Source organism: Megalopta genalis, chromosome 9, assembly GCF_051020955.1.
Source record: "Megalopta genalis isolate 19385.01 chromosome 9, iyMegGena1_principal, whole genome shotgun sequence".
Taxonomy (NCBI): Eukaryota; Metazoa; Arthropoda; class Insecta; order Hymenoptera; family Halictidae; genus Megalopta; species Megalopta genalis.
This window is the reverse complement of record NC_135021.1, coordinates 19206452-19232232: the sequence shown is the minus strand read 5'-3', so window position 1 is coordinate 19232232 and position 25781 is coordinate 19206452. Positions and strand designations below refer to the sequence as shown.

Sequence of the window (25781 nt, the reverse complement as noted above, 5' to 3'; positions counted from 1 at the left end):
ATCATAGAGCACGAACTTCTCGAATTTAACCGTAAAGCTTGAGTTCGCGGTACTTAGAGCTTTCGGTTACAGCCTGTTGTATCTCGTTCGATTTACAGCGAGCGTGAACGTTACGCGCGCGCGAATGGTGGCAGCAACGCTTCGAAATTTGACTCCCCGATAATATTTTTCCCGGCGAGCAGCCACTCGAAGAAACGCGTTTCGCCTGCAAACGAGCGGCGAAACCACCGTAAAGACCGTGTTTACAGCCGAAGCACGCGATATCTCGCGACGCTGATACGTCGTCCGATCGCCGAGAGCCGACAGAAATTGGCGCTGCCGGCTGCCGAGCCGCGATGCCGACCGAGAACATTAATTTCCGATATTGCGCTCGTAAATATTCGCGAAACGCGTTATAACGGAGGCTTTCGTCGGGAGATCGAGACCCGGCTGCGAATTTTGTCGCGAGCGCGTTTCGGTGCTACGCTGAAATATGCATGCGAACGAACCGTAGACGGGCGGCGGTGTCGCGCAGGGATCCGCCGAAGAGAATATTGCCCGGCAATTCTGTGGAAATAAAGATGATCTAACCGCGAAACGAATTTCTGTCCTGGCCGCACTCTTTTAACTATTGCCTATAAAAATATGCATTTGCGGTCTATTTCGCAAAATTAAGTTCGCATATATATGCGTTCGCGTAATTTGCGACTCTCGTTATTCTTTGAAATGGAAACCGTGGGAATTACAGTACCGAATGCGGTTCGTTGAAAAGATCGGTAATCGGAGCATCGAATCGGAGAGTGTACCCTTTCGATGCGCCGGCAATGCCGTAGGATTTGCTCGAATTTCGAATAAAATCGCTTCGATGGAGCTTCGAGACCATCGAAGCCCCGCTATTAAAAGCACGAATCGGCGACTCGCGACAATGAATTATGAAAACCTGCGCGACCAGGTATTCGATCGTTAAGGGTTGCATTATATCCGCTGGGCGTCCGTTGCAACAAGTCCGAGCAGAATTTGCTCGTCCGCGCGGGGTCTGGAACATGATTTTTTATTCGACGCCGACGCACCGTTTGTATCGGCGCGCATTCAACCGGGCTGAATCGGTTCGTGAAAAGAGTTTCAATTTTTTCATCGAACAGCCTAACCCACCGCCTGTGTATCGCCCCTCCGAATCTTGTACGGTGATACATCGATGAGTTCCAGCGGTGGAAAAACATCCATAAATCTCGATCGGCCGCTATTTCTCTTGTCTAGACCGTGGATGATTCGGGAACTACCGTTTTTATTTTCGCGTTCCCTTAAATTCGACGGAGCATCGATCGATCCGGATCCGGATACGATGCGGAACAAATTGGAGTATCAAAGGCTTACGCGAGAAATTAGCGTGAAACGCGAACGGGGGATCGAAGTATGAACTGTAGACGGAGAATTCGAATACTCGAAAAGCACGGGGCGTTTTTGGTTTTTATTCCGGACGAAACGAATTTTTAATTTCGTGAAAATACGACAAATAAAGCGGCTCTGTTTTTAGATATTTAACGTAGAATATAACCTTGATATGTCAAGGTTATCGATAATATTCTTCATACTTCTCTAACAAACATATCGCAAGGTGTTATGCACACTAGAAAATTAAAACGGCCGTCACTCTTAAATTACTTACTATTTCGGGTCCGAAAAATTAGTAAATATTCTTCAGACGTTCTAAAGTAAAGGTGAACACTCGCTTCGTGATTTGTTCAATACTTCGAACGCGGCTCGAGTCCGTCCCCCGACCATCTGTCGCAGCCTCGTGCTGCGGGCTCTCGAACTTCGCGCCACCTCTCATTGGTCAGTGTTTACCGTTAATAACTCGTAAACGAAGCCGCAGATCGCATTTTCGCAAAGGAAAAAATTACTTCGAATGACCTCAGCTATCCCTCATTTTCAGCTGTTAAAATAATCGTGGAACACCCTGTAGTGGCGCGTCGTTCAGAGAGATGACATCCGCGAAAGCCACTATAGTGGCGCGTCATGCCTAAAAGGTTAAGAATAGTATCATTTGCGCAGTAGCCACCGCATCGGTTTAATTAACATTTGTTTGCCCGCACCCGATGCGATTTACAAAACAATTATTCGGACTAGTTCTTAGATTATGCTGGTCCAAAATGAAGAATTCTTTCGACAGACCTCGTCGCTCGTACAATTTAAAGCGCGTCGCATCGTTATACGTACGCGTGTTATAGACACATTCAGCGAGTCTGCTCTATTTTATAAGGGCTCGGTTTCCTCTGTAAATTTTCATTCTTCGTCGGACCATTGTCGCGCGTCCATTGTGTCCTTGTACATTGTACAGTCGTTAACGACTATTGTATCGCGGTAAGCACCAAAGCATGTTGCTCTCGCGGGGATGATTTTCTATAGCTGGTGCAAATTAAATGACATAACGACGATGCGTGCCTTGTAAGTTGCAATTTCAGACGCACCGCGCTACAGCGTTTCACGGCAAGGCGAACGCGTAGAGAAGCCGCCTTTCATTTTCCACGTTTTCCACATTTGTTCGCGATAATAAATTTCGCACTATTTCGCAAATATTGTACAACGATCACGGTCAAGTTTTAAGGTAAAAAGATAATAATATTTTGTACAAACATTCTCGATATTCGATCGATCCGACCTTGACGTTATATCTAAATTACCAACAATTGTAGTCGCAGCTAACGGAACAAATATTTTGTAGTAATGTAGTTTCACAAAAATGATTTCCTTCGTTCTGTGTTCTCCACGGAATGAGAATGCTTCTCGACTTTTGCCACAGTGATCGCAAAATTAATTCGGTAAATAGTGAAAAATACAAAGCATCGGTAAAAATGTTGTTAAAATGGTGAAATTTCGGTTGGGAATAATCCTCGACGGACCGGGGCAAGACAGCGTGTTCAGCCTTTGCGAACCGATCGTAACCGCATCTCGCAGCTTCTGGCTCTGGCGAAGTCAGAAAACGCGCGTATACTTTCGCAACAGACTGTACGTAACGCGTTTCGAAATGGTAGAAGCACATTTACTTGTATCCTTATATCCACTGTTATTCTTTACGGCGTCTCTACTTATAGTAGCGAAGCAAGCCCATCCAATTTAAAGGCAAAAGTTGAATCAAGGTCTCGCGGTGTTGTCCGTGTTTCCACGGCGCGTCTCTGCCTATCCGGATGCGTAGGCAGATCGTTCTTTTTTAAAGGGAATAACCGGTCCCGTATCGATCCTTACGAGCAATATCGTCCGGCCGGACGCGGCTCTCGTATTCCCGTATATCTTCGGGCTACCCTCCGGGCTGTATCTTCCTTATCGGTGCCGGTACAGTCGCAACGAATGTCTCGCCGTTCTTCGCGCGTTATTATACTCGTCGCGCCGAACCTCGCCGATCGAGACTTCTCTTTAAATCGTAAAACGCGCTCGGCCATTAACGCGCCCCTTTTCGAACACTTTACCCTCCGGCATCGAAATAACCGGGACTTTTATCGAATCAAATTGATGCTCGACGACGCGCGAGCGTGATACGCGTATTAATAAGTGCGCGAGCATCGGTAGCTTTCGTAAATCCAGAAACGCGTTAACCGCTTGCTTCTACGGTGCCTGAATTTTCCACAGAGCCGCTCGATACTTTCTTGAAATCTTGTCATTATTTGATGGCACTGGAAGGGCAGTGTGAGAACACATTTTTAATTCCCAAGCAATATTCATCAATTTTTGCCGAGTGGACAAAGACGCGTGCGGCCTAGCATTGTCCTGCTGGGAAATGACACCTTTGCGATCGACCAATTCTGCTCGCTTTTCCTTGACCGCTGCATTCAATTTGTCCAGTTGCTAACACTCACGGATAATAAAAAATAACATAATAATAATTTTATAATATAACATTTACGGATATCATAAAAATGGGAGCGAGAGACATCTGTAACTGAAATCGGCAATTACTTAGTGCCAACCCAATATTTCATCGGAAAGCCAAATCTTCATAAAGCCTCACGTTTTTTACGAAAATACGGAGCAGAGCCGACGGCTCTCCGGATTTGGAAAATCGTGTCTCGAAACAGGCCACAGCCGGCCAAACCAGATACCCGGTATTCGGTGTGACGCGTACCCATAAAAATATTCCAAAACAAGACTCGAATTCTCGCAGCCGCGGTTTCCACGAAATATGACGTTTCCGTGGAACGCGTCGCTTTCATCGGCCGATTCGTCGACGCAGGGGGACGAACGGGAGGCTCGTCGCTCGAATAATGGTGCGTGCCGGAGGAATCGAGAAAAAGGAGGGCTTCTTTGAGTAGCTGCGCGCCGACGTCATCATCGAGGCCAAATATTTACCTTGCAACGGTGTACGCGACCATGACACAAACGGCCCTGTTAACTCGGTGCCGTGTAACCGCGCGCATTTGACGTTTCTACCGGATACACGCGCCTCGGTTTCTCCTCGTTTCTCAAACGATGACTCCTCACCGCGTTTATTAGCTTGATCCGCGTAAAACGTCCAATTTTGTTCGTTCTCGCGACCGTTTCTTCGCAACACATCGCCTCGCCTTAGAATTTCTTTCGGCGCTGATTTCTAAAATTGTTCCACCGTTCGCGGTGCAAACTTTTCGCCAAGGGTTGAATAACGAAAATAGAAAAGTGATATTTCAATGAGCTGTAAGGTATTGTTCCAGTTAACTGTCGTAGATTAATATTCTTGCAGCGATGAAAGAAATTGAAAAGAAAAATGCCAAGGATTTCGCGCACCCCGGGTGGGCCGATCCTTCGATTACCTATAATTTTCGTTAACGAGTCATTCTGGCCACGCGCCGGTGGAAGCTCGAGGGAGCAAAACGTTTTTGAACCGAACACTAAAACGCTCGCGAATCGAACATAAAACGATTCGCGTTTCGGTGTAATTTATTTCGACGTTATTAACTGTCCGTCAAAATTCCAAACAGGAATTCCGGCCTGTGGTTTTCGTCTGCCGAGTGGGACCCCGAGTCGTGTGCCAAAAACGCGTACTTTCGCTCGAAAACGAGAGTGAAAAGGGAACGGTAGGAAGATGAGAAGAGGAGAGATAGGAACGGAAGGGGGGAGAAAAAGAAAAGCTCGCGAGGGAGTTAACGTTGTCCAAAGAAAACGCTGGTAAACGAGAACGCGTCGGGGAAAAGATTCGTTGGTGGTCGTCCCGAGCTAGTGTCAAACACAGCTCCCTTCGGCAGAGTTCTTTCTTCTCTCCCACACGCTCCTCTCTCTCTCTCTCTCTCTCTCTCTCTCTCGCTCTGTCTTTTTCTACTTCTCTCCCTTTCTATGACTGTTCCTGTCGCGGAGGAGGGTGCCATGATTCGGTCTGCGCAGCACCACCTCTTTGAATCAGCCAGTTGGAGACAGAAGTACGATATAAACTTTTCGGTAACACGGTATCCGAGAATAAAACGAGCAAACCAATGTAAAACAAGGAAAATCGAAGCATCTACGATATCAGATTTAACCCTTTGCACTCGAGTGGTGGCTCTGAGGCACCGCTAAAATTTGTTATATCATGTTCTAAGATAATTTTGCGAAGACAAAAGAAGTGTGAAACAATGCATATGAAGACGATTATTTGGTTCGAACGATGAGCGAGTGACTTTTGTCATATAAAATGAAAATACTGTAAGTCAGAAAAATTATTTTAGATTTACAATTAAAATAGCTTCGCGAGCGCAAAGGGTTAAACGTTGGAAACAAGGGAATAACCATTTATCGTAGAACATACGATAAGCGTGCCAATTACCGTGCCTCACCCTGGTGCCTTTACCGTGCCCTCGCAATAATTTTACTAGTATTTGCAAAACAATATTATTAAATTAATAAAATTTGATCTGTAATTTCCACAATCGGATCAACTTCTCGAGGCCTGTGAAATGCGGAGTAATTAAATCAGCGTACAGAATCCGAGACACACGGTGACTTGATCGAGTTTCGATGGCATCGCTGTAACCTACAAATTATGAAGCGAATATTCATCTCGGTAACTGTGTGTACGATTGTGCCGTCGAATAACCGCGTCTGCGAAGAATCTTCGATAAGAATGTGAAATACAGTCGAGTTAAAATACACGCGCGTAAGCAAAACGCACCCCATGTTACATTTCGAGCCTACAACGTCGTAAATCTTGCACACAGGTGGCCGAAACCTTGCGCAGACCTCTCGCGTTTTTTCAATTACCTAACCCTGCAACATCTACGTATTCCGAATGTCGAGGAACACGCTAATAACTTGCTGTTGGGCGCAGTTTTAAACAGCCGCTGTCTTTTTTTTCTGGCAGTCGGAAGGGATGGGAGAGGAACGACTGTCCAATAGATATTTTACGGCAGTATTAATATAAATATTAACAATATTAATAATATATATAATAAATGTTAATTCCCAGATAGCACAACGACGTCTTTAAGACGTCTCTCTATAGACGTTGTGCTATCTGGGAATCAACATTTACTATATTATTATTATTTATTATATTATATTATTATTATTTATTATATATATTATTATTATTATTCCAAATTGGACGTCCTTTTAACGTCTGAAATAAGACGTCTTGAAATGAACGTAAAATGGACGTCTTTAAGACGTCCGGTGCTCATTGAGATAATATATAACCTCAATGTATTAATATTAATTTATACTTAAAAATTTTGTGTGCTCGCCGGCGATAATAAATTACAGACAAATAAAAATAGAACGGATAAATATGTCTCGTTGTTTATCCTTGCAGCGTGGAATTATTCGCTAGCAGGGTTCAACGTTAGACGCAAGTTTCGAACTAGAAGCAATCGAATTAGGGTTTAAAGCAGCGCCTAGTCCAAGGGACGTTGAAATCAGACAGGGAACGAGAGATCAGACCGAATAACGGTAACGACTCTATCGGGACGTTGTTTCCTAAATTGATCGCTCCGTTTCAGATTGCCGTCGCCGTACAATAAGCAGTCGACCGTCGGCGGGGCAGGTGGCGGTCCCGGCGGTGGAACAAGCATACCTTTACCTGCTACCGTGGCTGCTACCAGAAGGTGTCCCCCGGATAAAGTTCGACCAGCTCCAACTCCGACGCATCAATCACAACTTGGTAAGTCTGGCTCGTTTTTCCCCTCCGGCCGAAACTTTCCGAGCTATCGATTCGCCACATTCGCGCAAAACTAAATTCGCTCATTTAATCCGAGCCAGCCAGTCGTTTCCGACGATTCCGCAACGGCCGTGGCTAGATGCATTTACTCTCTCTCTCTCTCTCTCTCTCTCTCTCTCTCTCTCTCTCTCTCTAGCGCACTCTCTCTCTCTAGCGCACTCTCTCTCTCTAGCGCACTCTCTCTCTCTAGCGCTCTCTTTCTCTAGCGCTCTCTTCCTCTCTCTAGCGCTCTCTCTCTCTCTCTCTCTTTCTCTCTCTCTCTCTTTCTCTCTCCCCCTCTGGATGTATTTTTCAACTAAGTTTCTTCAGATCAACGTCGATCTTCTCATTGGACTTGCAGTCAATTATTTGACGAAAAATGCAGTTCGCGGCTTCGTTTACGAGATATCGACGAAAAACAATGACCAACGAGAGCATAACCTGCTTCGCTTATGTGCGAAGCTTCATAATTTCAGGATTTTACAACTTCGCAAAACTTTCTCTCGTTGATAAACTTTTCTCTCGGTCTAATAGCTTCGTGAAAAGTAATTTCTGCATCTCTCTTTCAAACTTTGTTCCATTGTTCGGAGCTGTTTGATAATTCGAATAATTTTTTCTTTTTCTTTTAATAATTTAAATAAATTGAATACACACACACACTGTCGGACAAAATGGTAGCGCAATTTGTAATCAACATAATTTTCGTACGTTCAACGTTGAAAACCAAAGTTTTGTTCCTATACAAATGTGCAAAATTGATCATTCAATTATAATTAATTGGCGCAATTAACTACGGATACGGATAAAGGAAGAAAGCTTGTAATTGAAAACCAGCTGTACATGTTCAACGTTTCTCTGTTACTTATACAACAGTAATTAACGCGTTGCGCGTGTACATTTCCGCAGGCCCAAATTACTGCGGGCTTTCTAGCGCATCAATCGATACAGTTTCCATAATTGTTCCAGAAACGAATACGTTTCCAAATGGTAGAAAAGGAAAATATTAGTTCAAAAGACTTGCGAAGTCGGAATAAAATATATATATATTTATTAATATTATATTATATATATATATTTACATATATATATATATTTCATTTAGAAAATGTACAACAAACAATAGCACGTTTCCTTTGAAGAGACTTCAAAATTGGAGCGTCCCACGGACCGTTAGCTCCTGTTGCGCAAACGTTGAAACATTTTCTCATTTCGAGTTACGTACGCTCGCATAGTTGTAACAATAACGTGGAACACAGAAAGCATTTAAATTCGTTTGGCTTTATATTAGAACTTTTCTCCGTTTCCGTTTCTTTCTACCTGCAAACCGGCTCGTGTAAACGGGCCATTGTTTCGTTTTGTTGAAATTTCAATTGCATCACGTTGAAATTCGCAGACTCTGGACATAATTTAGCGTAATAATTGTGCATCGTGAATTGGCATGATATTTCAGCTAGACGGTTTACCGAAACTACGAGACCGTTGCAAATAAAAGCTCGTTGAGAGGAGTTTCGAAAGCGTCTTTCTTTTCATAAAAAATATATGTATAATACGGTGCAATGTATTTTAGAATTTCCTTGAATAATCGAATAACGTCACATTTATTTTTAATTTTAATTTTAAAAGTTTGTAATCGAAGCTATTTTCACTGTAAATATAAGATTATTTTTCCAACTTACGATGTTTTTATTTTATATGGCAAAATGCGCCTTATGCATATGAAATTGACTCTTGGAAGTCACACAACAATTACGCTCTTGACAATTTTTTAGATCTAAACTTTGTTGATATAAAAATCATCTTAAAACGTGATGTAACAAATTTTAGTGGTGCCTCAGAGTCACCACTCGAGTGCAAAGAGTTAACTTAAAAGACACTTTACACAATTTGCACAATTGCGACGGGTTCTTGTTCAAGAAAATGAAAATAGGACGAGCTATTAGACTGTTTCGCGTCGTCTTGCCGATCGAAAGTTTTCTATTTGGAATTCTTCGTTTACGACCGTACCGCCCCGCGAAGCTGTGCGAGCGAAACGAATTAATTTTCCAAAATTATGCATTAAACCTCCCCGATGCGGGCAAACTTCTTAGCATCTCGGGCTTACCCTCGAAGACACAAAGGTTCGACGAGGGTGTCAAGCGGCACGGTGGATGTAGTACCGCGTTAAGAACACCCCATTAGCCATTAGCGCCGTGAATGGCTTTTAGCAACCCTTTGCGCATTTCTGGCTGTCGCGAAGAACCTGGACCACCACCGTGAAAACTGGCAACCATGGGGGTACGCGACCCCGTGGTCCCTTTTAAATATATGGGCTCTCTTGTCCGACCGCCGACCTTGTTCTCCTTGTTCCACCCCCTACAACCCTGCGAGCGAGCTCTGTCTTTCTCGCCCTTTGCCCCTCTCTCTCTTAACCCTTTGCACTCCGCTGTCCCCTCTCGTGGGACATTAAAGTTTATTAGCGATTACGGGGAATTGAGTTATTTCAGCGCAACTTTTTCGGACATGCGTGTTTCCCTGAAGTTTTCTCTTGAAATGGCACCAGAAATCAAATCGAAATATAGTAAAATTACTAAGATATATACAAGAAATGTCAGCGGGTTTCGACGCAATTCATATGTTAGTTAGTTCCAAAAGCATACTAAATAATACGTGGGTCTGTAAATGCCCGTTTCTGCCGAAAAGTGGCGCCGAGTAGCTGGTAGCCAACGTCCAGAATGGTTCGGAGTGCTAAGGGTTAAACGTACACGTACATTACTATTCTCACCCTAGTCCCGCTACGCGCCGGTTACTCCATTTCGAATAGACACGAGCAGCAACGATCGACAAAAATCCGTATTATCTACGCACATGTCCGCGTCCGACGATGTTCTACGATGCGGATCGTTAAGGGGGTATTCTAATGTAAATTCCATTTACAGAATATTTAGGGGTCAATGTGTTTACCCTTTACAGAGAATTTACGCGAGAGAAAAAACGATTACGCGATACGCGACTATTTTGAACTGATCTTTTGAATTTCCCGATCGCAGATCATCCCTCGCAAGTGCACACAGAAACTCCCCCCACCGCCCTGGCAAAATGAACGCAATACTCTGAAAAAATGTTCACTTAGCACCGAATCACACCGTGCAGATGCGCCGGTGCATTTTGGGCAGCCGGTTTCACGGGCTCGCATCTCGGAGAGCGCGCTCCTATTCGCGCGAATACAATGGCGTGGCACGGCGTCGCGAAATTCTGTTAGGTTGGCCTCTGCCGACGAGCAGAACTGATAGCGACGCGTGCATTCGTGTACGTACGAGAGTTACGAATACAACCGTATACTATATATACGTGTATACATGTACATGTGCATATAGTGGCATAGAGAGTCGACGATATTACCTACATCCAGGACGGTCCCGCGAGGGGTAGGTAGTCCGCAGCGAGATGGGGTGGCACCCCATAGTTTATACTTTACTCTCTCGCCTCCCACGTTCCCAGAGCAGCCATGGCCAGATGTGCACGCCGATTTACCGTGGTTCTCAACGTCGCGCGCGCGCGAAACCCGTGAACAATGACCGTGGTCGAACGAAAGTGAAAGAGGACCGGTTCGAGTCCTGTTGCGAAATATATCACCGGGCAAAACGGGTGTCTTAGAATTTTTCGAACCGCCGATACGTATTTCTGCCCGGCGTTGCTCGTACGCGCACGGCGTACAGTCGCTCGGGAAAACATTCGTTGCGATCGGATCTGGAGATCTTGTGAAATTGATCGGCAATTCCTCCGACTGAAACCGAGAGGCGTGCTCTCTGGTACAGAGTAGAACTTCGATTTAAAACGACCTACGTCGCGTTTTTTATTCGGTCGTATTTACCAGAACGTTATAAGCTGTATGTACATATTAGGAAAAGTTAGGAAAGTTCTGTCCGATAGTGTCACTTCAAGTTTCAATCCATATGCGCATGTTGATTTCAGACATATACGACTGTCTCTCTTTATCGTTGCATTTACACACATGTACTCTCCTAAATAAATTGAAACAAAAATGTCTCGTGTCATTATTAAGCGAGACGCGATCGTGAAAACGTGGCTACCGATGACAATGCCAGACCACATGCTGCTTTGGCGACTGGTCAGAAAATCGCAGAGCTAGGCCGGCAAATTCTGTCGCATCCACCATACTCCCCGGACCTAGCACCCTCCGATTGTCACTTGTTTCTCTCTTTGCAAAACTTTTTACAGGAAAAAAATTCAAAACCGAAGCTGATGTCAACCGAGCACTAGTTGAGCTCTTCGCCTCTACAAATAAATGATTTTTTAAAAATGGCATTTACGAGTTGCCATCGCGCTGGCAAGAAGTCATAAGTAACGATGGAAAGTATATTCTACGATAAATATTACTAAATGTATGAAAATCGTGTTATATTTCAATTAAAAAACGGACAGAACTTTCCGGTAGACCTAATAATTACAGCATAATTCGATCGCATTGTAATTCGTAGTTCCTTATCGTTCTTGAATTCTTTTAACGCCTTTCTTGTTTGCTGTTTCTCCGAGACAATTTTTAGCGCGTTCCTCGCGCTATATAAAATATATTGAATTATACAGCGCGAGTCCTGTTTAGGAAAATCCCTTGAAGAATTTCAGATCCGGCACGATTTACCGCGCGTTCCGTATCAGCAACCAGGAATTCGACGGCCCGCTTTTCGAATTCCAGGAATTCGTTTATTCGTACCCCCCCAGGAAAGGCGATCGCGCTGAAATGCAATAGAAATCCTAGACCATGACCTAGACGCGTGCAGGGTCGCTCGCTCCGGTTCTCGGCTCCGCGCGAGTCAAAGGGTACTCGTAGGGGAAGACGAGAAACTCGCAGGACTCCTAAAATAATATCGTAAACCACGAACGACGGCACCGACTTGTCCACGCGCGTACGCGCGCGCCCTTATGCGCGCTGCTACATATATTATGAACACGTTATAGGACGTGGAAGTCTATTTCGAACCGAAACACATTCTGTACCCAGTCGCTCGCAACACACACGGGCGTTGATACAGCTACGATATGGACAAGAGAACTGTATCCCTTCGAAACCCCGCGCAGTGGCTCTCAAACGCGTAAATACGAGAGATGAGCACACCTGTGATCCGGAGGACACGCATTAATCATTTCTGCTCGAAGTCGTTTCAACCGTAAATTTCAATTAATTTTTCTGGTTTACGGTATTTCCATTTTATACGACAAAGTGCATTTTATGCACACGAAATTTATAGTCTTGCGACTCGTACGACGATTAGACTTTTAACAATATTTTACGTCTAGACTTTTATGATACGAAAATTATCTTCGAACGCGATGCAATAATTGTAATGGTGCCTCAGAGTCGCCACTCGAGTGCAAAGGGTTAATCGTTTCTACTCGAAACTGTTCGGTGCATACGAAACGTTCGATTTCTTCTGTCGGTTAAATTAATTTTTATCTAGGTTCTCAAACTCATTTTTATCGTGAATTGCTCGCCGTGACTCCTGCACAAACGTCGCAATAATAATAATAATAATAATAATATGAACTTTATTATAATAATTTGACTATACATACAAAACGTACAAAATCAAGGCGAACATACTTATAATCAATAATAACGAAAACAAGGTTCAAAAGTCTACGAACCGGAGTCACAAATGACACATCGATGGACCGTCGAATTCCTCCGTATTTCCAACAAAATGTATTCCCATCTTTCATTTTGTACCTTGCGCGTATCCGGCTATTAATTTTATCGTCGAATGACAGAGAGACGAAGAAACCTAACTTGGACAGAGAGACAGGTAAATATAAAGCAATAACTGAACCGTCCGTAAGGAACAGTTATCCCGAACTGTAACTGTAGATGTAAGTATAGTAAGTACACGTACGCAGAAATTCCTTCGATTTGGTTATACGGTGGTGATATATTTTCGAAAGCGCGTTTAATCTCCCAACGACGACCGTGCAGGAACGTCTCTCGCTCAAAGAGCAGATTAACTCTACGTTCTCGAAGACATTTATTTCTAGCTGAAGCGTTATAACGAAAATATTTACACGCGTCCAGATATACGACCGGTAAACACCATCCATTCCCATAATGCACAAGGCGGACGTGAAATTCACCATCTAATCTAACGTATCGATAAAATACACCCGCGAGTCCATTTCCGGTACGCGGCAATAAAAGACGAAGCGCGCACTTTGTAATCTCTTTCATGATTCATAATTTACAGAGGCTAACTTTTATAACGCGTACCATTATAAAAACGTGCAGAATGTATTTTTGATAGATGCCACGGTTGAGAGGTTATTTCCAATTGTCTCTGGATCAGGGATGGGCGGTAATAGCGTCATTTTTTAACGGACTAATTCGCGATTATCTCTGCGAGAAAAATACAGTTCAGCATCTACCGTTATATCGTAGTCTTTAATGTATGTATATATTAGGTCTACCGCTTATATTCTAATACAATTAATAAATAATAACGACAGAAGTCTGCCAGACGACCGCATGCTTTTCATTGACGCAAGATTAAAACGTATTTACCTTTGGTCGGCACTCGGGCGGTGGAGCGAATCGATTCACCGACGCGACCAGTCCATTTGAATTAGGGCCGAATTATTCGGCACGGCCCCTCCGGGAAATCTTTCCCCAGAAATCATCGTTTTCATAAAGCGGAATACCGTGGCGCGCGCTCGCATGCAGCGACAGCTTAACTTCCGCCACCCCGTAAGCTCGATAAATTTTACGGCCGCTCCGTAACCGAGTACTGGAACCCTAGCAACGACTCTCCTAACCCTCTTCCCTCTTTCTTGGGGTAGAAAAGCTGCAGCTGCTCCTCCTCTTTCCATGGAGAGGCTGCTCTTGATTTTCGTTGCGTTCGCCGAGGAAAAAATATATCGTCGGGCTCTCGTTCCATGTCGGATATGTATCGCTTCCCGGAACCGATGCCAGGGTAGTCGAGCGAAATTGAAATGTGCTAACGGAGAACCGATGGTGGACGCTGCGAAAGCGAGGATATTTCAGTCAACGTTCTTCCCGTTCCACAATTTTTGGTCAATCGATAGACCGATCTAGCAGACAGCTGCAAATTAACCCTTTGCACTCCGCTGTCCCCTCTCGTGGGACATCGCAATTCTAGCATATCACTCGGATGTCCCCTCGAGTGGGACATTCAAGTTTATTAGCGATTACGGACAATTGAGTTATTTCAGCGCAACTTTGTTTGCAAATTTCACGATTTCAGCCAAATTCGTATAAGTCCAATATCATTATAATACGTTAGTTGGTTCGAAAAGCATACTAAATAATACGAGGGTCTGTAAATGCCCGTTTCTGCCGAAAAGTGGCGCCGAGTAGCTGGTAGCCAACGTCCAGAATGGTTCGGAGGTGCTCAGGGTTAAATACACACGGTGATCCGAATAATTATAAATTCAGAGTTACTTGCCATAGTCGCTTCAAGTTTATAATTATGCACGAAATGCAGCAATTAAGTCGTATAGAACGAAAATACCGTATTTTAGATTCAGCAGTAAAAACGGCTTCGGGCACGAAGACTCGAAGGTGGACGGATTTTCTTCCGAAGATCCGCGGTCCACCGATCGAACAGAAACGAGGAAACGCTTTCGATCGCAAAGGGGTGAATGCAAATATTGATTCGAGCGACAATTGCGGGCGGCTACGAAGCTGAGGGAGAAGCAAAAGTTGCGAGGCATTCCAGCTCGGAAACGCTCGCCCCGATGCTGGTAACATCTCTGGAATCTCGTAAGCGTTCGGCCGAGTAAAAGAAAATGGTAAAACGCGCGAGAGCTTGTCAACGGGTGAAGTACGCGTGCAACTTCTCTCCCAATTTATCAAGTTATAATTAAGCAACAACGCTACAAGTGGGCAGTAACGGAATGCTCTTCAGGGGAGGAAAGCTCGGAATTTATTTTCACTTTTTATTATTTATATTCGATGTCCAAATTTCGTGTATACGATCGTACATTATATACGTATATTGTACTAAGAAAACTAGATAAAATGCGAACTTAATTAATTTACCGGAATAAAGTTGCTTCGATTTATGATGATAAATAAAATTCGATTGATGGTAAAATACGTGTACACATGTATTTTCTTGCATAATATAAATATTTATACCGTTACGAGTTCGCGCATACTGAAAACCGCATACCGAGTTGCATACTGAAAATCGTAATAACGAACGAATCTTTTAATATTTTAATCATTAATTTCATCGCATGCGAAAAATATCACGGTTACGTCCTGTTCCGTGGTCGACTCGAACGAGACGAAACCAATGGGATTTGAGAGGAAGAGAATGCGACGTAATAATAAGTACAATAACAGACGAAATGAAATAAATTGGCTGAGTTACACGCGCGTCTATTTATTTCAATTACGATGGAATTAGATAGGATAAACCGCTTCCGGGCGAAACAATTTTTTCCCTCGAAACGAATCCCCGAGTTGGGGTAAGCTCGCTGTAAGCTTTGTAATCCTGCAGGAATCTCCAAAGAGACACATCGGAGAGAAAGGAAGGAAGGTAGAAAGAGAAAGGAAGAAAGAAAAAGAAGGAGGGGAAAAAGAGAGGCAAAAGGAGAGGCCCCGTATTCGTCAGCACCGATATAAACTACCTCCTTCGTTCGTAGAACGTTGGAAGGAAAGAAAGCGAAAGACGAAGGGACACGTAGAGAGAGGGTTAAAGGCGAACAAAGATGGCAGAAAGGTCCGCGAAAGAAGGAGAAAAAGTGAAACAGGAGAGTAGCGCCAAGAAAGACAACAAGAGAAAATTGAAGTGCGGAGCACACGTAAGACTTGCACCCGGTCTTTAACCCCGAACCATCCGAGGAATCAGTGGTTCTCACTAGCTTTAATAGGGTTTTAACGCATCCTCCGCGTGTAAACAAGGGCTGTTCGGTCGGCTCGTAAAGAATCCTGAACATCGAATTACAACTCCGCGAGGAGCGCGAGCGTTTTCAAACCTTTCAAATATCGAATAATGATGCACGACTTTGGGAAATTGGGTCGCTCGCGATATTAGGCCACTTTCTCCGATCGTATTTTCCACCTGATTAAAAATTCATCGCGCTCGTACGAATCAACAAAGAACGCACATTTGAAGCAACTTCTTCCTTTACAAAAATGTTCTCCGAGGCACCGTTAACGAGTTATTAACGAAAAACAGTGACCAATAAGAATCGAGTACGGCCGACGCGAGGCGGCCCAGCCAACCAGCACGCGAAGCCCAGTTCCGCTCATTGGCTCGGTCGCCTCGCGTCAGTCGAGCTCGCCTCTCATTGGTCACTGTTTTTCGTTAATAACTCGTTAACGGTGCCTCGGAGAACATTTTTGTAAAGGAAAAAGTTGCTTCGAATGGCCCGAGGAACCCGCCACTTTCGGATTGCGAGACATTTTTAGGACTCTCTGTATATACAGACAGAATATACAGTATCAGACTCTGTACAGTACATATCAGAATCTACCGTCCAGGGAAATAGCCTCGCACAGAATTCAGCCGTACCTAAAAGGTTAAAATCTTTATCCTTTTCTTTCCCACGAGCCCCGCTCTCGGGGTCTCGTTCGAGTTAAAAATACTATACTTGCTTCTCTACCGGCTCGACAGAGGTTTTGAGAATTGCCCCTCGGTCCCGTGGATGAAAGGGTTGGAACGGTGTCAGGTTCGAGGCCAAGTTTTTCCAATGAACTGGAAAGATTTAATTATCATGCCAGCTGGCCGTGTCGCGCGTTCTTTCGTCGAAACCAGGAACTATAACTGTTACGATCGATATCAACGAAATCGTTGTACGACGACTGTTATAAATAATAGTTGTTCAGAGATTAGAAATTGTTGGAAACTCTGGTTACATCGAAAGGATGAAAAGGTCGGCTAGTGGACTGTATGGTAAAAAACACTCGGCCGAATAAATCGCTTAAGCTATCGAGAGCACCGTTAACGATGGGAGAGTTACGGTCCACCTAGATTCTCTATGTAGATCCATCGTGTTTCGATCCTCGCAGTTCCCCCAACTATCGCAAGGCTTAATTCCAGCTGCAATATACGTATGTACGCGTATGCGCAAGCTCGTTTCCTTCTTCCAACTGTATCCTTTCGCTTTGACATTTTTTTTCACGCGTCCAGTCTCTTGCGGCGGTTTGTCGCGTTTTCTTTTCTTTTTCTTTTTTTTTCTAAAAATATTACGAGGATATTCGTCGCTGATCGCACGCGAAAGATGCATTTCTTACCACGCAACAACCTCGCTCCACGGCTGCAATAGTTCACCGTCCTGCACGCGCGTGTTTCTTTCGCGTCGCACGCTGTTTCGTCCTGCGATTTCTTATTAGTTGTATCAATACCGTTACCATCGACTATGCAAGCGGAAGGGTAACGGTACGTAAGGTTTAACACGAACGTAGACGCGTATTATTCGAACGGTGGGAACGGCGTTGTTTGAACGGAAGGAAAAAATTTCAGATTGTTTCTGTACGTTAATTCCTGCTCGTTTTCTAAGAAAATGAAATAAAAAATCGGTTGCACATATCATATACTATAATAAATAATAATATATTATTGTAGTACATAATTATAATATTATGTACTATATTAATATGCATAGTACAACATATACAGTGGTTTACTCAAGGTAACTTTTACACTTTTAGCGATATTTAGACAAAAACTGAACGATATATCATACCTGTATATTTCTATTTTCTATTATTTCTTATATAGAAATATACAAATATAGTTTTCTTCTTGGTTTCTGTTTAAATGTCCGTAAAAACATAAAAGTTACTTCGAGTTCATAATTATTCACAGCACCGCAGGTGGTCTGTTTTAGCTGATTAAAAAAAACTTAAGAAAATACCATATTTGTATATTTCTATATTTCTATATTACACATTATCAGACAGTTTTGAAAAAGGTCTTCTCAGATATTCGCAATATCTATCGAAATTAATTTCGTCCGAATAAAATTCAAGTCGCGCGATCCAATCTGAAAAAAGGTATTCCACTTCGAAAGGTGTTCGAGTACATTCGCCTCTCGCATAATTTTACAGCCATATTGTCGGAGACTTCGACGCGGAAGATCGGACGTACAAGGCACGTATACGGCGTTCGAATGAATCTTGCCGGCGGTTCGACAAGGAGGTCTAGCCAGGAGCGGCGAGAATCATTTGATCATCGTCCGGCCCGTGAATAGAGGGTACAGGCACAATGCATAACGCGCGCGAGACCATACGGACCGTAATGTATTATACCGGGATCCCTATTATAGAGGAAAGATGGACGGACGAGGCGGATGAGAAATGAAGTGGCATAAGCGAATAGCGCCGGCACACCGCGATCGCGAGTTTCACAGAGGGGTCTTTATTTTCTCGAGTATACCGTGGGAATAGGCTGTACTAAAAATTGGATAGGCGTTCGTTCATTTTTCATCGCGTACGCGCGCATTTTTCACGTACTCCCGCGTATTCACCTGTTCCGTTCAGATTTCGTGGCACGCGCGTACGTTTCCGTTGCGAGAAGGTGCAAATTATATGTCCTTTAATTTCATCTCGGATCGAGATATTCGGCCGAATCACCTTTTCTCGGCGTTGCTATTCCGTCAGCGATACGCGATCGAATTTATACGCTTTGATTTGGTATTACAAAATTGAATTCATATTTGATGCATGGCGTACCGATCCACCGGTTGCTCGGAAACTAAATATGTATGTATTAGGTATATGTATTAGGTCTACGATATCCTTTCCCGCCACAAAAACGTGTTTTCATAAGAAACTTAGCTAGTAGACCAACTTTAACAAAACTAGATATTAATATTTCAATATTATTAGTTGCATTTAATATTTCCATTCGATTTTTATGATTCAAATTCCCACGAAGTCGCGTGCACGCGAGGATGGCTGTCGAAATGTCGATACGCCGCTCAAGCAAATTATAGCATAGAAAAATTGTGATTTTTCATATTCTATTTGTTTATTATCATAATATCAATGTTATCAAGTTTATCGCGTTATTTTCGTATTAAAAATCCCGTATGAAAATATCTCGTTGTACGGGCCCCAATTATTTTCACGGATGACATTGTGTCGAAGAGTTGGACGAAAACATAATTCGAGGAGCATTTAAAAAGCTCGCTGTATCGCGTTGGGAAGCCTTTCGCTTTCCGAATATCAACAGAGCAAATATCGCGCGCCGAGCTCGAACAGAATCGAACAAAGTAGCGCGAGAATCGATGCGCGTAATCTAGCGGCGTTGCCGAAGAAGCGAAAACGAAGGTTCGAAGACCGTATCGGATCTGTTCCCGCCTCGACGCGTCTCTTTGTGCCGATTGAAAACCTCCCGGTCTCGACCGCGCGTCTTCTCTATGGAAGAGATTCGCCGCGACTTCCACCCTCGGCAATTGCGGGCCTCCCCGGTTTCGAGCCCTTAACCTTTTGCAAACCACCCTCCGCCTCTGCCGCTGCTTCTACGCGTTCCTGAACACGCATACAGAGCAACACGCCGGTGGTGCTCGGGGTATGTAGCCGAACTTCAAGTACCGGCAGGAGAGAGAGAGCGTCTCGAAAACGCAGAAACCGACGGCAGGTGCGCGCTTCCGCGCATGAAAACGAACGTTCGCGTTCGCATAGAATTCCCCGCGTGCTATCGCCGCGAATCGCAGCGCGCGTGCACGCGCATCAGAATCTCTGTCCGATTGATTCGAAACGCGCGAGTCGCGTTTCAACGAAATCTTCGCGCCGCGAATCGAAGCCTGAAGCGAATTCTTCAGTTTGAACGAACAAATGAAATGTTTAAAAAAACTTCTGCGATAACGGTGCGGCAACGGGTTAATTAATTGCTACAATTGCTAAAGTAAGAATGAATAAATCTGCTGAAAAGAAAAGAAATCGTATAAAGTGATTGCACGATTATAGACCGAAAGTAACTTTTTTTTTGTGTGTGTGACGTGTAATCTTTTCCGCTCGAAATAAGGCTTCCTTTATCTCAGGCGCTCCGCTCCAAAAATGTGCCGGAGTTGCTGGTTGGCAGAGCTCGAAGGGTTAACGAGTTCCGTAAATCTAGCGTTCAATACCACGAAAAATGTAAAAGTTACGTTCAGCCTATAATTATTAACTGCGGTGGAACGTAGGTAAATACTATAGTCGAAAGAACTTCGAACGCGGAGCAGCACACTCGATAACTCGTTAACGCGCATCGACGCAAAATTAATCGTTAAATTGCGGCGGTTTCGCCGCACACGGATACGATTTCCGCGGATCCGTTCTCTCTTTTCATCGTCGACGCGCGTATCAGCAGCCGCGGTGTTACGGTGCGTTTCTAAAGATTTACACCTGCACTGGAATACCTGGGTGCGCTGAGCGACACAGTGTGTCGCTCACCCCTCGCTGGCGGTTGCAGGAGTGCGCAGAGAGCGCAGCGCCGCGTGCATTTATCGCGACCCGAGCACAAAGACGCGCCGCGAATCGGAACCCTTACATCGCGGGGGATTCGAAGGGAAATGAAATGTCAGTCGCGGAAATCAGTTTGACGCCGGTGCAGCTCGCACCGATACGCGGTTCCACGATAACCGAAATATTATTTCTTCTTTTCTTTTTAATCCGTCGTGTTTTCAAACGTTCGCGTTCGAGAGAAAACCAACTGGCAAATACTGCCGCACGGTTCCGATGCCGGATTCGACGTGAAAGCGTGAAATCAGGTGCGTACGAAGTGTTTGTACTTCAATTTTATTGATCGACGTACTGGGTGGCGAAATGCGTTTCGGCGAAACGCCGTGCGCGATGCGAAAACTTCGCTTCTAGCTGCAACGTGGTTAAATATAAATATAAATATAAAAATATTTTATTTCGTTCTCCCCGTCGACTCGCTTTTACCGCCAAGAAGATTTTGTATTTTAATGCCATTTTTTTTTAACCAGCCAACTGCGAGCAATATGGAATTCGCGTTCTACATATTTTGTAAAATTCGGCCGGAAAAGCAAAATTGAAATATCTTTCTATTTTAAAAATTCAACTATTTCTTTTCTTTCTCTTATCGGTTTGCCCACAATGCTGCGATATAAGTAGCAACTAGCGAAAATAGCTACTTTAAATTCACTTTGCACGATCATACTTTTTCTTCGATCATTGCAATTGTACTTACTGTTAGGTCTACCGGAAAGTTCTGTCCGATAGTTTCATTACTTCAAGTTTCAATCCATATGCGCATGTTGATTTCAGACATATATGACTATCTCTCTTTATCATTGCACTTACACGCACGTACTCTCCTAAATAAACTGAAACAAAGATGTCTCGTGTCATTATTAAGCGAGACGCGATCGTGGAAACATGGCTACCGATGACAATGCCAGACCACATGCTGCTTTGGCGACTCGTCGGAAAATCGCATAGCTAGGCTGGCAAATTCTGTCGCATCCGCCATACTCCCCGTACCTAGCACCCTCCGATTGTCACTTGTTTCCCTCTTTGCAAAACTTTTTACAGGAAAAAAATTCAAAACCGAAGCTGATGTCAACCGAGCACTAGTTGAGCTCTTCGCCTCTAAAAATAAATCATTTTTTAAAAATGGCATTTACAAGTTGCCGTCGCGCTGGCAAGAAGTCATAAGTAACGATGGAAAGTATATTCTACAATAAATATTATTAAACGTATGAAAATTGTGTTATATTTCGATTCAAAAACGGACTCTGGAAACTCTTCCATTTCAGAATATTCGAAATCGAGTAAATAATCAAATATAAACCATCGGAAATCGCAGAGACGATAACGCGCACCGAAACGCGATTCTTTTTAGAAACAAAATTCGGTAACAAAAGGCTTCGCGGTGTTTGGACCGTCTTTTTGGAATCGGTGCATCGAATCCGGGGTACGTCGCGATCAAAAGGCTCGACGCGTCTGGTCCCGGCAACGCGTGCATCGCCGCGAATAAAAACAGTTATGTTTTCCAGCTGCGGGAATCTGGCCGTGCATCGCGCGACTGCGGTATCGAATGAAACGGGAAAATAAAAGTGTTCCCTTTGGACAGCGTCGATGGCGAATCTGTCGCGTATCGAGAGACTCGCGCGTCCTTCTTTTATCGGATGCTAAACTCGATTTTACGAGCGCGAATAGAATTGTTTCCTTGTCGCGACATCGAATGATCGTGTTTTTGTAAACGGCTGTCGAGCGCTGACGCGTACCCGATCAATTTACAATGCCAGTTACGCTTCCGTCGACGCTGTCCTACGCTGGGATCGTGACAATAACGTACGGCCCTCTGCGAGGCGGAAGGCAATATCGCGTTCGATAAAATTCTACTATTCTATATTTGGCAAATTAAAAATATCGTCGGTTGCGTTTCGAAATATAATTTCTCGAGCTACTCGATTCGTTCTGTTTTCAAAAATATATCCAGCATCGGGATTGAACAGGATTTCGCGTTTGTTCAAGGTCGTTTATCAAGACAAACACATATACAAGTATTTTTAATATTTATATTATATACAAATTAATTTCGTATTATTAATTTCTACGAATTAGAAAATTAGTTATTTGTATAATACGAAGAACTATTATCCTAAAATATTTTATCTCGCGATTGAAGCATCGTAGGATCGAGGAAAGCGTAGACCACCTAAATATAAATACATATCCCTTTAACCTTTATAGCCAAGTGAAAATTTCACCCGTTCTCTATTTTAGATATTACAAAATTTTCTAGTTCTCGATGGTTGTGTTACAGTTTTAAATATTTCTTGAAATTGTGTCTACGCAAATAGAAACAATTGGCCGAGATAAAGCGTAAAAATGAAACGTAAAGGGGTGAAATCGGTCTTGAGATATTTCATACAACTATTTCTGAAGTACGGACTATTTCTAACGTGCGTAAACATTTCTGAAATTACGCTCGATTCTAAGATAACACGTGAATATTACATTTATAGCGCTGATGAAAGTCTTCGAAAAATTCTGTTGCCTCGTATAAATAGAGCTCCGTAAAATAAATTTTATTTTACGGTAGCACCGTTCCTTGCACTGAACCCTATCGGAGCAACATACACACACACGGCGATGAAAATATAGAAATAATATCTACCTATTAGGTCGAATCGTAAATAACGTTATGTCGTAAATGCTTATGGCGGAAGTTATTCGCGGGCTCGACCCGATAGTATTATACAGTCGGTGTACAAAGTATTCGCGTACCTTTTCAAACTGGATAACTTTTTCATAAGGCCAAACGATTTAAAATTTTTTTAAGATTTTAGAGAGTTTAGTTTACTATCGACGATGACGAACAAACAGTTCTGATAAATTTCAATCGGTTTACACGATCGAAGAATTAACGAATGATGATTTTCCAACTCTTTTATCCGAACCTATAACGAAAATTGAAAAAATACATTTTGTACACCGGTATTATTTTTTTATTCTTCCGTCATGTTGAGCAGTTGCAATTTTTGTAAACAATTATTTACCTATTGTCTGGTAAACTAATAAACACCCCGCAAAAAAGTAAATCGCTTGACTCGATTGCAAAAAATTTATTCCGTTTTAATAGGTATACGAAAACACTTTGTACACCGACTGTACCTACGATTAGGATCTTCGATAACCTCATCGACGACCCAGCATCTCTAGTTTCTACCTTCGGTTACCTCGGAGGTTTATGCTATCAACTTTTCATTTTCGCGATAAAATTTTACACTCGCGAGTAAAACATTTATTTAGTTATTTATAATTTATTTTAACGTGTACACGTTAACCACGGAGTCACTGTAGGAATTAACTATTTTACACTTTAGAAAAAGTACTAGAGGGGAAAGTACCTAATTTTTTACCCTGGAAGTAGCTACACGCATAGTCAGAAATAAAATATATCCGAGAGAACGCTGTTACAATAAATATAACGATCTAAATATTTCCATAAGTGGATCGTAAATCTTTACGCAGTTATATGTAGTATCGATTTTATGTGTTTAATATTGATAATTTACGGCATACAAGTAACAGCGATCGCAGTTTTCATTCATTTATCGGCTTTTCATATTTGAAAGCTTACAAAAACGTCGAGTCTTATGAAATACTCGCAATGACAGCTGTAAATGCTGATTCGAAAGGCATTTATAGTTTGATCATTAATAACAAGCTGTTCGTATTAGCGTTATTTTTGGATAAAGTAGTCGTTGCATTAAATCGACGTACGCAAAGGAAAGAGAAGAAAAAATATCAAACGATATAATCCGGAAATGGCGGGTTCCTCGGGTCATTCGAAGCAACTTGTTCCTTTACAAAAATGTTCTCCGAGGCACCGTTAACGAGTTATTAACGAAAAACAGTGACCAATAAGAATCGAGTACGGCTGACGCGAGGCGGCCCGGCCAACCAGCGCGCGAAGCCCAGTTCCGCTCATTGGCTCGATCGCCTCGCGCCAGCCGAGCTCGCCTCTCATTGGTAACTGTTTTTCGTTAATAACTCGTTAACGGTGCCTCGGAGAACATTTTTGTAAAGGAAAAAGTTGCTTCGAATGACCCGAGGAACCCGCCGCTTTCGGATTGCGAGACATTTTTGGGACACCCTGTAGTGGCTCGCTATAGTAGCTCACTCGCTCTCCGTTTGAATGAAATAATCATCTTCCGATGCATTGTTTTGTCTTCACATCGATTTACAACAGTGTTAACAATATACAGACGGGATATACAGCATCAGACTCTGTACAGTACATATCAGAATCTGCCTCGCGCAGAATTCAGCCGTGCCTAAAAGGTTAAGAAGGAATTACCGTGTCATTGACATATCCGGCAAGTGTAACGTTTACCAATATGTGAAAAGCGGGGTGCGCAAGGAGGCTGCGTGCACCCGGGCCACACACGTATACAAAACTGTCCACGGGTGGTAGGCGAGCCACGACGGAGCGGATGAAAAGGTAGACACATAGAGAAAATACTGCAGGGCAAGGGCCAGAACTCTTTGAACCCTCGCTCTGTGTTTTCCCTGGCACGCTCTTTCTCTCGCTTCTTCCGCGCCGCGCCGCGCCGCAACTCCGCGTGTGCGGGTTCTCTCTTTCTTGCTTTTTTCCGCCGGTGCTCTCCACTGGTACCTCTCGACCGTCTACGGTTTTACCGGTTATACCGGGAGCCAACGACGCCGTCGTGCCGCATTTCCATTATCGAATTCCTCGCAGTCGTTCGTCGCCCACGGTCGTTTATGGTCGCGCGGGAGGGTGACATGTTCTGCGTAAGATTTATCCGCGAGAGGAGCCACGAGGAAACCTGCGACTGTCATCGAGCCGAGATCGAAGGTAGGGCTTCTTCGAGTGCTCCTTTTGTTTCCGCGTACAGCCCCCCCCCCCCCTCCCGCTCCGCTCTTCTTTTCGGTGCAGCCGTTTCTTTCGATTAGATCGCGTTCTCCCGCAAGCTTAGCCCGGCTCCCTCTATTTACGCTTTTCCTTGTTATCCCTCATACTTTGTTGTTTTCCTCGGCCCCGGTCAAACGCATCTGTCCGCTCCGCGCGCAGATCCCCCCGCACCGACGGCCTCTTTTATTCCCACCGACCACGCGTTTCCTCTCGATGGAAACTGGTGGCAGTCCGCCGCTGTTCGCAGCCCCTATTTCTTATCGAAGTCGTTGTTCTCCGATCGCGAGAGCGATCATGCGAGTACACTGTCGCTCAAAATG

General features: G+C 43.7%; 1 protein-coding gene across 9 annotated transcripts in view; it reads left to right on the top strand.

Moving 5' to 3' along the window:
- The window catches only part of sick (sickie), a 277051-nt gene that overhangs the window by 115262 nt on the left and 136008 nt on the right, over positions 1 to 25781 (top strand). For all 9 annotated transcript variants that reach the window (XM_033477744.2, XM_076524457.1, XM_033477739.2 and 6 more), the window contains one exon: positions 6915 to 7075. In XM_033477744.2, the coding sequence (XP_033333635.2) occupies positions 6915 to 7075 (161 nt within the window). The remainder of the gene's footprint in view (positions 1 to 6914; positions 7076 to 25781) is intronic.